General features: G+C 56.1%; 1 protein-coding gene across 1 annotated transcript; it reads right to left on the reverse strand.

Moving 5' to 3' along the window:
* Positions 1 to 1,907: 1,907 nt before the first annotated feature.
* LOC139001311 (ribitol 5-phosphate transferase FKRP-like) lies at positions 1,908 to 11,417 on the reverse strand. The gene is given in 4 exon segments (XM_070403000.1): positions 1,908 to 3,925; positions 3,927 to 4,577; positions 9,841 to 9,902; positions 11,385 to 11,417. Coding segments are annotated over 2 exon segments (1,491 nt in total). The 5' UTR covers positions 4,539 to 4,577; positions 9,841 to 9,902; positions 11,385 to 11,417; the 3' UTR covers positions 1,908 to 3,046.
* Positions 11,418 to 11,903: the final 486 nt, after the last annotated feature.

Genomic DNA, 11,903 nt, shown 5'->3' on the forward strand with positions numbered 1-11,903 from the left:
GATGGGTTTTCTATCATATAATTAGTTGGTAATAAAGATAATATTGACGAGACAAAGCTATCAGACTGTATTATAAGGGGTAGAAAAGTTTTAAATGTAGCTGCTGTTATGTTCTGGAACGGCGAAGGGAAAACACCAAAACACTATGGTTGATACTAAGAGCAACTTTTTTATCTACTGAAATCTTAAGTCACCTAATGGTTTGCAATTTTATGGGAAGTTGCTAGAAGCATTTGATGTGATTCCCTTATCAAATCACAGCTAAGGCAAGATTATATGTTATATGTAATGCGTGTGTGTGTGTGTGTGTGTGTGCTGTGCTGTGTCAATCAAGAAATCACACCAACAATTTCTAAATGAAATAAAATTAAATAAGTTAAAAATGAGTTGAGCTTCAACTTATGTTCTGTGCACATAACTTAAAGAAATATGAATCTATAGATAGATCATTTTGATTATTATTCTGAGAACTAAAAAAAAAATACTTAAAAATTTGATGCATGCTCTGACTGGGTAGCTTAGTTGGTTAGAATGTTTTTTTTTGTTTGTTTGTTTGTTTTTTAAAATATATTTTATTGAATTTTTACAGAGAGGAAGGGAGAGAGATAGAGAGCCAGAAACATCGATGAGAGAGAAACATCAATCAACTGCCTTCTGCACATCTCCCACTGGGGACGTGCCAGCAACCCAGGCACATGCCCTTGACCGGAATCGAACCTGGGACCCTTGAGTCCGCAGGCCGACGCACCATCCACTGAGCCAAACCGGTTTCGGCAGTTGGTTAGAATGTTGACCTGATAGGCCTCGCTTGCGGGTTCAATCCCTGGTCGGGGCACATACAGGAATCAATCAATGAATGCATAAATAAGTGAAACAACAAATTGATGTTTCCTCCCCCTTCACTTCTCCCTCTAAAAACAAAAAAAATCAATCAATAAAAAAATAAATACATAAAAACAAAAAATTGATGACTATATTGATTTATATATTAATTTATATAGCATGCTAGATGCAAAATACTTTGAACATCACCTGCACTTCGTGAATGTCCAAGGGGACATTTGAGGACAGTGTGTGAGCTCTGGCCGGGCAGCTCCGCTGGTTAAAGTGTCGGCCCAATACACCAAGGTTTCCGGTTTGATACCCGGTCAGGGCACATACAAGAATCAACCAGTGAGTGCATAAATAAATGGAACAACAAATTGATGTTGCTTCCTCTCTCCCTTCCTCGCTCTCTAAAAACCAATTAATAAACAAACATTTGAAAACGGCATGTGACCAGGGACATTGCTTTATTGTGTGCAGGCGCCCTGCGTATAAGACGTCCTCCACCCCTGGGCTGTCTTCCAAGAGCACTGCCCAACCACAGGTAACAGCCAAGTCGCCACCATGTTTCCAGAATGCTCCATGGATGGGACCCCAGCGGTCCCTTCGCGAGCTCTCTGTACGTTGAGAGGCTAAAGACAGAGGCTGCGTTCTAAGAAGTCTGAGCCTTAGGAGACTGGGCCAAATCTGCATTTGTCTTTTCTTGCTGGTGTGTGAAGCCTCCTTCTGTAAGGGCTTCTTCACTCACCCGATCTATAGGGTCAGAGGGGCAGGGACCTTCGCCTAAGGTCACAAAGAAGGTAGTTGGCCACACCGGGACCCAAACCCAGCCCTGACTCCTGCCCCTTTTACCCATCAGCTGCCTCACAGCACCCCTGTGGGGCGAGCACGCGCATCACCCCCACTTCCCAGGTGCAGAGCAGAGGTACAGAGAGGCAGAGTCACGGAGGCCCCGGCTCACAGCGGGAGGAAGCCGCAGCGCTGGGGCCTGAACCCGGGGCCCCCCACTTCAGAGCCTGTGGTTTCACAAGGCAGGTGCACACACCCAGAGGGTGCGGACTGAGTGGTTGGGATGAGGCAAGTCAACAAAACTTCTCTATTGGTTTTGAATGTAAAAACGAAATAATTTAAGCCTTATTACTCATATACAGAATGACAGCAGTACCTGGATATCACTGATACATACACACGTCAGGTTACATGCCCAAACAGTATTTACTCTGAGATGCATGACCACAGAAGGAAGGCAGCCATCGCTTTCCCTGCTAAGTGACAGGAGGGCCTCTTGGGGACCAGTAGTCGAGCGGGGCACACAGGCCCCTTCAGTGTGGGCTCCAGACTGACCGCCTGGGTTCGGGGTCCCACTCTGCCACTTGCTGAGCTGCCTGGCCTTTGGCAAGTGACTTTACCATTCTGGCCTCAGTGTCCTCGTCTGCAAGGAGGAAATAATAGCAGCTCTCGCTTGGGAGGGCGGAGGAGAGGGACGAATCAGTTAGTCCGTGTGGGACACCAGAGAACAATGCCTGATACACAGTAAGTGCTCAGTTGCTGTGAGCTCTGGTTATTGTTTCTGTGCCTTGCAAGCGGGCAAACAGGTGCAGGAAGCTCAAATAATGAGGTAACAGTTAAGAAGGAGTGGGGCTCGGATCCAGAACCCCACTCTTAACCACAGCCAGTCGCACCTCGGCGCTCGGAGCCCGTTTCCAGGGCTCTCCCAGGAAGGAAGAGAGTGGCATGTTGGAAGAAGGGGAGATGGTCATTCTGTCTGGCCAGGCGTAGAAGCCCAAAGGCTCACCAGATGTCAAAGCTACGGAACAGAAAGTCCTGGGCCCCGTGATAGGGCAAGGGCGCCCTCTAGTGGTACACGGAACCCCAGCAGCCGCGTGTCCCGGGGCTCTTCCTGTGCGGAGATCCCGAGCATAGCGAGTACTCACGCAATCCTGGCGGGAACCGAGGACCAGAGGAACCCGGACACCGGCCCAGGGCCACTTAGCGGGGCTTGAATCACGATGATCTGGCCTCAGAACCTACACTCTTTCTCTTTCCAAAACTGTCCCAGCTCTGGGGCCCCGAGCACGACTTTGATGTCCTAGGGCCGGCCCTGCAGGGCAGCTCCGGCCGGTCTCCCTGGCCGGTCTCCCTGGCCGGTCTCCCTGGCCCGGCGACGGCGACATCGAAACAAAGGGCGGTTCCCCTGACCTCAGGCGCGGGAGTCAGGGCTTCAGCTGCTTCCCGCCAAACTCAGGAGGGCCGGGTTAGGGTACTCGGGGCTCTCAATGACCCCGGGGCCGAACTTGAGCTCCAGAAAGCGGCGGTAGTTGTTGGGCGCCTGCGCCATGAAGCCGGCGAAGGGCAGGGGCACGAGGGGCTGCAGGAAGTGTTCGGGGAACTCCACGTCCTGCCGGTGGTCCAGCCACGTGTCCTTGGTCATGACCCCGTTGCGGGGGTAGAAGGGCCACAGGTCCACGTGCAGGTGGTTGCTCTCGCTGTACTGCACGCGGAAGAAGTCGCCCTCGATGGCCTTCTCCCACACGAAGCCGCGCTCGTCCACCACGGAGCCGGCCTCGGCCCCCCGCAGCTGCTCGCAGTTGCCCACGTCCTCCAGGTAGATGCCCAGGTCCACGTCGTAGTCCCACGGGATGATGTCCCCGTGGCGGGCCGCCCCCAGCAGCGAGCCGCCCTCCAGCCAGTAGCGCACGCCCGCCGCCTCCAGCACGCCCACCACGTAGCGGGCGGTCTCCCGCAGCGCGCGCAGGCAGCACGGGGGCGTCCAGCGCCCCTCGTACAGGTAGGACGGCGTGTCCCCCACCACCGTCCCGAAGCAGCGCGGGGTCTCCTTGCTGCAGCCGAACCATTCGAGGCGCCCCCCGTCCCAGCTCACCAGGCGGATGCCCAGCGCCCGCAGCAGCGCCGCCCGCCGCGCTCGCCCCTCGCGCTCCGCCTTCCAGCGCGCGTGGGCCGTGGTGAGCGGGGGCTGGCGCGCCGCCGGGAAGGTCACGTCCAGCAGCTGCACCGCCCAGCCGCGCAGGGCCGTCTGCAGGAAGAGGCCGGTGCCCAGCGGCCGGGCCAGCGGCGCCGAGAGGTTGAAGAGGTCGCGCGCAGCGCAGGAGCACCACGGCGTCCCCCTCCAGGGCGTCGCAGCGGGGCGCGGAGGGCGCGGGGCTGTAGCGCGCGCTCCACTCCCGCAGGCTGACGTTCAGGGCCAGGCAGCGCGCGGGGTTGGCCGAGGCCACCCGGGCGGCCACCAGGCGCGCCCCTCCGGCCCGGAGCACCTCCGCCATGCGCTCCAGCCGGCCTGGCGTCTCGGCCCTCGCGCCGTCGGGCACCAGGGCCACGAACTCGGTGGCCACGTAGGTCTCCGGGCGCGAGGCCGCGGCGGGCTGGTCCAGGGCGGGCTGAAGCAGTGCCAGGTGGACGTTGGGGATGCGGGGCAGGGCCAGGGGCGGGTAGGGGAGCACGTCGGCGGCCACCACCACGGGCTGGGCTGGGTCCTGCTGCAGGAAGGAGTCCACCAGCTCGGGCACCGCGTTGTCAAAGGCCTCGAACTCTCGCACCAGGACGGTGACGTGGGGGCCGGCGGCGGCAGTTCCGCGGCGGGGTCCCCGGGTCCGGGCGTTCCTGGGCTGCTGCTGCAGCCATGAGACATAGAAGAGGACCAGGAGGTTGACGGTAATGGCGGCTGCCAGGGCAGCCTGGCAGCGGGTGAGCCGCATGGGGCTGAAGTCAGGCTCTAGCTGGGCCTCGGCGACATCCTGGGGAGGTGGGAACGAAAGAGGAGGCTATGGCTGATTGTCAGCAACCCCTCCAACCCTAGCCTTGCCCTTCCAGCCTTTTTCTTATTTGGTTTCAGCTCTGACCTCCCCTCCTCCAGGAAGCCCTCCCTGATCTCCCTGACTGGGTCTTGCACTCAGCTCTGCACTCCTTCAGAGCCTCCCCCCATCCCCACCATTTTAAATCATTGCTGTGTAGGAACCCATTCTGTCCTCCCACTGTGAGACGCAGGGGGAGTCTGTCTTGGTCACTGCTGGGTCCCCAAGGCCACTCAGCACAGACCCAGGTGCCCATGAGGACTGAGTTTTTATCAAATGAGTCACCTTCCCTTCTTCCTTGTTCGATCCCACCCTTCTATTCATTGTTAACTTCTCATTCATATTTGGGTTCAGTTATCAACACCCCAGACCCCACCCCCAAGCCCAGCTTGTACTTTCTGCTCTCTACCATTCCTTCCTCCAGGAAGCCACCCCTGATCTCTCTCCTGTTCCTTCCATACCCCACCCCTGGCTCCAGGGTGAGACTGATGCCTCAGCCTGGGCCCTCAAGCCCCTCCCTGCTGCCCCTTCTCACTTCCTCAAATTCTGCCAACCGGTCATCTCTTTCCGGATGGTCAGCCAGCTCGTTTTAGTTTTACAAGAAAAGTTAGAAATGTTTCCTTAAATCAGAATTATCCCAATTTGTATGTTGGCCACTAGTGTTTTTTAATAGAAACGGGAAGTAGAGCCGAAACCGGTTTGGCTCAGTGGATAGAGCGTCGGCCTGCGGACTGAAGGGTCCTGGGTTCGATTCCGGTCAAGGGCATGTACCTGGGTTGGGGGCACATCCCCAGTGGGAGATGTGCGGGAGGCAGCTGATCGATGTTTCTCTCTCATCGATGTTTCTAACTCTCTATCTCTCTTCCTTCCTCTCTGTAAAAAATCAATAAAATATATTTAAAAAAAGAAAAGAAAAAAAAGAAATGGGAAGTAGAAAGGTGGCTGCCAGGGGCTAGCAGGAGGGAGAAATGGAGAGTTGTTTAATGGGTTTACAGTTGTAGTTTTGTAAGATGAAATCGTTCTGGAGATTGTGTGCCTAAAATGCGAATATACTTAATACTACTGAGCCATGCGCTTACAAATTGTTAAGATGATGAGTTTTATCGTGATAAAAATGTTTTTGTTTTGAATGGAATGGGCTGCGTTGAAAGAGGCTGCCAGTCTTAGGACTCCCCAGTTCATTGGCCAGACTCCTGAGCAACCCCCAGATGGCGCTGTCTCCCTGTCCCCAGTATAACTTGAAGTTCTGGCTGGTCTCCAGCACCGGAGGTGTAACTAACTCTCTGGGTTCTCAGTAGATACTTTAAAAAAAAGTCCCCGTGGATTTTTATAGCTTCCTTCTCCTCCCAGGGAGGGAGACATCAGCGATCCAGCTAATCGGCAAACCTTCCTAGCTCCCAAACACTCTGACCCATCCCCACTCCCACAATTGCCCCCTCAACTGGGGTCCACCCAGAGAGGTCTAACAGCGCAAATATGACCTCCCCCTCCCTGCTCAGAGGCTCCTCAGTGTCCTAGGGGGAAAGTTTAAGTTTCTTACCACATCCCACCAGGCCTTGTGTGACCTGGCCCTGGCCCACCCGCCCCCCATTCCAGCGCCATCTCTGACCAGGCCTCCTCAAACTCTATGCCTAAGCCACCTCGGACTTTTCTTCAAAGAGGTCTTATTTCTAAGCCTTTTCATATTCTGTTCCTGCTGCCTAGGACAGTCTCCTCTCAAACACCCCTTTCCCCGTGCCTTTTTCTGCTGGAGAACTCCTACTTAAGCTTCAGGGCACAGCTCAAATGGCCCCTCCTCCAGGAAGCCTTCCCGGAACCCCAGCCTGGCTCAGAAGTCCCCTCTGGGCTCCCCCATCCCAGCCCTGCCCGTTCTGGTTCGGCACTGTCTGGGGATGAGTCTGTCGGCCCCGCTGGACCCAGGAGGGTAGAGCCAGGGCTGTCTCCATTACCACTGTGTGTTCCTAGCACACAGCTGGGCACAGAAAATGCATGTGGTGAAAAAAGGATGGCCAGGGTCAGGGTTTCTGTGTCTGTAAAGCGCCTTCAGGTCCCTGGAGCCAAACTCTGCAGGTGGCCCTGCGCCTGGGGCCCTGCGCTGGTCTTCCCGTCTGTCCCACCAGGAATGTCCTCCCACCCCCCTCCACCCATCCCAGACCTGCTTGCCCTTTTCTGACCCAACTTAGATGTTACCTAAGAGTCTGCGTTGCACTTTAAGAGTGACTTCTTCACCTTTAGAATCTTGGCCTTGCCTCTGGACCTGAGGTGGATCCCTCCTTCCTTCAGTCCTTCAGTAGCTACGTGTGGAACTCCTACCACTGCTCTAGGTACTGGGGACACAGCAGTGGACACACAACACACAGACACGCAACACCCATGACCTCATGGAACTCATTGTTGTGGGCGGAAGGGAACTTTGGAACACAGAGTCTTCTGAGTCTTAAACATCTTAGAGTCTCGGAGCTTAGCTACACGGAAGCACAGGCGATGCTTTTAGAACCTTCTAGAGCAGTGGTTCTCAACCTTCCTAATGCCGCGACCCTTGAATACAGTTCCTCATGTTGTGGTGACCCCCAACCATAAAATTATTTTCGTTGCTACTTCCTAACTGTAATTCTGCTACTGTTATGAATCGTCATGTAAATATCTGATATGCAGGATGTCTTTTCATTGTTACAAATTGAACAGAATTAAAGCATAGTGATTCATCACAAAAACAATATGTAATTATATCTGTGTCTTCTGATGGTCTTAGGCGACCCCTGTGAAAGGGTTGTTCGACCCCCAAAGGGGTCGCTACCCACAGGTTGAGAACCACTGTTCTAGAGAGAACATCCTCACTCCACCCTTGTCCCTTCCAGTCTGTTCCAGTGCAGAGACCAGAGAGATCCTGCCGGAGCCTGAATTAGATCCTGTCCTGCGTCTGTTCAAACCCTTTTGTGGCTTAAAATCACTCGAAGGAGAGCCTTCACTGTGGCCCCTGAGGCTAATCACCTGTCCTCTTCCACTCGCTCCCTTAGCTCCAGCCACACCGGCCACCAAAGGCCATTTTCCAAATAAACCTGGGCCAGTCCTGCTGCAGCTCTGGCTGTTCGCTTTGCCGGATGCTCCCCCCCCCCCCCCCCCCTCAGGTATCCACCTGACTCCACCCCATGGCCTTCAGGTCTTTGCTCAAATGTCACCTGTCCAGTGAGCCCTTCCTTTGGCTAACCTGCTTAAAAATGCATCCCTCCCCCCCCCCCCAAAAAAATTAAAATTAAAAAAATGCATCTCCCTGTTATCCACATACTTTCTTTGCCCCATCCCTGAGTAATTTTTTCTCCCCTGGTAGTTATTACATAGATTTTTACTTATGTTGTTGATTATTTTGTCTGTTTTGTTCCCTGCTGTATGCCCAGAGCACAGCTCAGTGTCTGGCACATAGCAAATGCTCAATAAATAGGGGTGGAGCCCTGACCGGTTTGGCTCAGTGGATAGAGCGTCGGCCTGCGGTCTTAAGGGTCCCAGGTTCGATTCCGGTCAAGGGCATGTACCTTGGTTGCGGGCACATCCCCAGTGGGGAGTGTGCAGGAGGCAGCTGATCGATGTTTCTCTCTCATCGATGTTTCTAACTCTCTATCCCTATCCCTTCCTCTCTGTAAAAAATCAATAAAATATATTTAAAAAAAAAATAAATAGGGGTGGAATGATCAAGTGACTCCAACTGCTCAGATAGGGAATCTGTGGCTCAGAGACTTAAAGGATGCAGGGACCAGAACTCAGTTCTCCACCATCCATGTTGTCTGGCTGCTTCTGAGCCAGGAGGTACCCAGCAGGACAGAGGGTAGAAACTGGGTCCTCAGCGACCAGAGGGTATGATGGCTTGATGAGGAGGTACCACCTACTGGGTGAGGGGACCAACGAGGAAGGAGAAAGGAATCCTCTGGTACCTTCATAAGATCAAGTCTTGGCTTCTTTAAGTGTAAGGGTTCAAAACCCCTTCATGGAGGCAAGGTGGGTGAAATTATGACTTTTGCAGGTCTGAATGTTCTAGATCAGTGGTTCTCAACCTTCCTAACGCCGAGACCCTTTAATACAGTTCCTCGTGTTGCGGTGACCCCCAATTTCATTGTTACAAATTGAACATAATTCAAGCATAGTGATTCATCACAAAAACAATATGTCATTATATATGCGTTTTCCGATGGTCTTAGGCGACCCCTGTGAAAGGGTCGTTCGACCCCCAAAGGGGTCGAGACCCACAGGTTGAGAACCGCTGTTCTAGATGCTCCTGATGTGCCAGCCCCTGTTCTAAGTACTTTACACATATTAACTGGTTTAATCTTCAAGTTATGATCACATTTAGAGATGAAGAAACTGAGTCACAGAGAGGTGAAGTCACTTGCTCAAGGTCACACAGCTGGAAAGTGATGGACCCAGGATTTGACCCAGGAAGCTGGCTCCAGCCGGGCCTGCGTGGCTCAGTGGTTGAGCGTCGAACTATGTGCCAAGAGGCCATGGTTCGATTCCCAGTCAGGGCACATGCCCGGGTTTCAGGCTCGATCCCGTGTGGGGTGTGCAGGAGGCAGCCAATCAATGATTCTCTCTCATCACTGATGTTTCTACCTCTCTCTCCCTCCCCCTTCCTCTCTGAAATCAATAATAAAAATATGTATTTTTGAAAAAGGAAGCTGGCTCCAGAGTTGTGCTTTAATGCAATCAATTCTGTCTCTCTTGAGCCTACCTTCCATGAGCCTTCCCTGGCTCTAACCTGGCCAGTGCTTTCAAATATGGCACATTAATGAATGCAACTCACTAACGCAACAAAGCCACTTATTGAGTGTCCTCTGTGCCAGACCATGAGTTCCAGGGACAGGAGATGAATTGGACAGTCACCGAGCAGGCCCTCCAGAGGTAGGAAAACAATATCCCAAAGGGGAAAGAAACCAGCAGGGGCGTGGCAGAGAAAAACAGAGACTTGCTATAGAAAAAGGAGCCAGGGATGGAGAAGACAAGATGAGACTTTGTCTCTCCATCCCCCACAAAACAGTGTAAGTGGATCACTTCAGGCCTGGGCTCGCCTGGTCTGAGCTCTGATCTGACCTGGGCCTCAGTTGCTGCATCTGTAGAATGGGAATGCAATGGGTAAAGAGGATATGTGGGAAAGTCTTTGGGGACGAGGAAAGGGCAGTGTGCACATGAGTACTGGAGATACTGAGAGACTTCTTACCTCCTACGTTGCAGGCTGGGGGAGCTTCAGGGGGGCGGTCTCAGCCCTGCTCAGCTGCGCTGCTGAGGGAAGGAGAACCAGAAAATACCAAATCAGCCAATTTTGCACAGTAGAGCACAACTTCATTTTACCTATAAATCATTTTTCTTGAAGTCCTCTAAGTTCAGACACTACCTGGAGCATCTCAGGAATGGGTGGGAAGGATGTCAGTTACCATAGCAACCTATAACCATCCCTATCTCATGACTGTGTCCAGAAAGGTAGGGTTGGAAGTGATAGAAGCGGTTACTATGACACCCACTTCCCTAGACACACTCCATCCTGAGACAATCCTAAAAAACGTCTCCTACCTTCGTGGGTCTGGTTCCTAGGGTCACTGGAAGGGAGACTGCCTCTGTTACCATAGTAACCAGGGCTTAGCCTTGCCTGTCTTGCCTCCCTGGGGAGGGTCAAGCCCTGTAACCATAGCAACTACTCCTCAGCAGAGCATCTTCTCCTCTAAATAAAAATACCTGGTTGGTTTGGTCCATGGACCTCCCACCCTGGGAAAGGAGGGGAGATGGTTACCATGGTAATGCCCACTGGGTGGTTAGGAGGGTGGGTTGCGAAAGAGGTGTTTCCCTCAGTCATCAGTGTCCTTGGGGCTGAGGGAGTGCTAGTTGAGGTTGCCATAGTAACCGATGCTGGTCGGGGCGGAAGAACCACCAAGGACTTAGATTACCTTAGCAACCTCCTCCTGGTGTAGGGACAGGGGAGGTTCGGGGGGGCCCCCTAACCACCAAAGTGGAGGAGAGAAGCTGTTTGTGTTCTAGGCTGGGGAGGCGTTACCAAGGCAACCAGCCTGGGCCAGGATCGGCGAGGATGGGGCCACGGCGGAAACCATCCGTGGTGGTCGCCCTTTCTCTCGGAGGGTGAAAGCGGGTCTGGGGAGGTTTAGACTCTTTCTTTCTGGGGCTAAGCGGAAGGAGGGGGGCAGAGAGCGGCTCCTCCCCCAAGTCCCGCTCTCCCTCCTCCGGGCGCGCGCCCCCTGCCCGCCCACCCGCGCGCGCGCCTGCGGAGTCCCCCCCGGGTGGGCGAGGCGCGCGCCCGGCCGCGTCCCCGTCCCCCGCCCCCCGCCCCCGCCGGGCGCGCGCGCGGGGGGTTGGCGCGGCCGCGCAGGCGCGCGAGGCACAGCGGGCGCGCGGGCCGGCCCGGGGCCTCCATGATGGAGGAGCGAGCGGCCGCCGCCGTCGCCGCCGCCGCCTCCTCCTGCCGCCCGCTCGGCTCCGGTGCGGGCCCCGGCTCGACGGGCGCCGTCCCGGTCTCTGCCCCCGCTCCCGGGCCCGGCCCGGCCGCTAAGGGGGGCGGCGGCGGCGGCGGGGGCAGCCCCGGGCCCACGGCGGGGCCGGAGCCCCTGAGCTTGCCCGGGATCCTGCACTTTATCCAGCACGAGTGGGCGCGCTTCGAAGCGGAGAAGGCCCGCTGGGAGGCCGAGCGCGCCGAGCTGCAGGTGAGCGCCCCCCGGACCCCCGACCCCCGCCCGGCCCGGCCCGGCCCGGCCTCACCCGCCGCCGCCGCCGCCGCCATCTTGGAGCAATGGCCGCCGGGACGGCCGGGGGGGCGGGCGGGGACCGCGACCGGCCAGCAGCGGGAGTGGGGGGCCGTCCGAGCGGGTCCCGGGGGGCACCGGGGCTCCTCGAGGCGGGCGGGGGCCCCGGGGCGGGAGGGCCGGGCCGCGGCCGGCGGAGGGAAGGGGCGCCGGGGACCGGACGCGCTGGCAGTGGCCGCGGGGGCGAGCGGACCGGTGGCGGGGCCGGAGTGCCCTCGGGGCCGGAGGGTCCCGGAGGACTCAGCGGCCGGTGCCGGGAGGAGTTGCCAGAGGGGCTTGGTGGCGGGAGCAGAAGCTCTGGGTGCCGAGGGACGCCCACCCCCGTCCGAGCCGGGGCGGGTGGGAGGTGGGGCGTCGGGGGGACGGGGGACCCGCCGCGGGCGGGAGCGTCCGGCCGGGATCAGGCCTGAGTGGGGAGAGGAAGTCGCGGAGCCGGGGACGCGGGGTGTTTCGGGGAGTTTGGACGGAGGGAACG

The sequence above is a fragment of the Myotis yumanensis genome, unplaced genomic scaffold, assembly GCF_028538775.1.
Source record: "Myotis yumanensis isolate MYYU_CA2020_CCGP unplaced genomic scaffold, mMyoYum1.0.hap1 SCAF_349, whole genome shotgun sequence".
NCBI classification, from domain to species: domain Eukaryota; kingdom Metazoa; phylum Chordata; class Mammalia; order Chiroptera; family Vespertilionidae; genus Myotis; species Myotis yumanensis.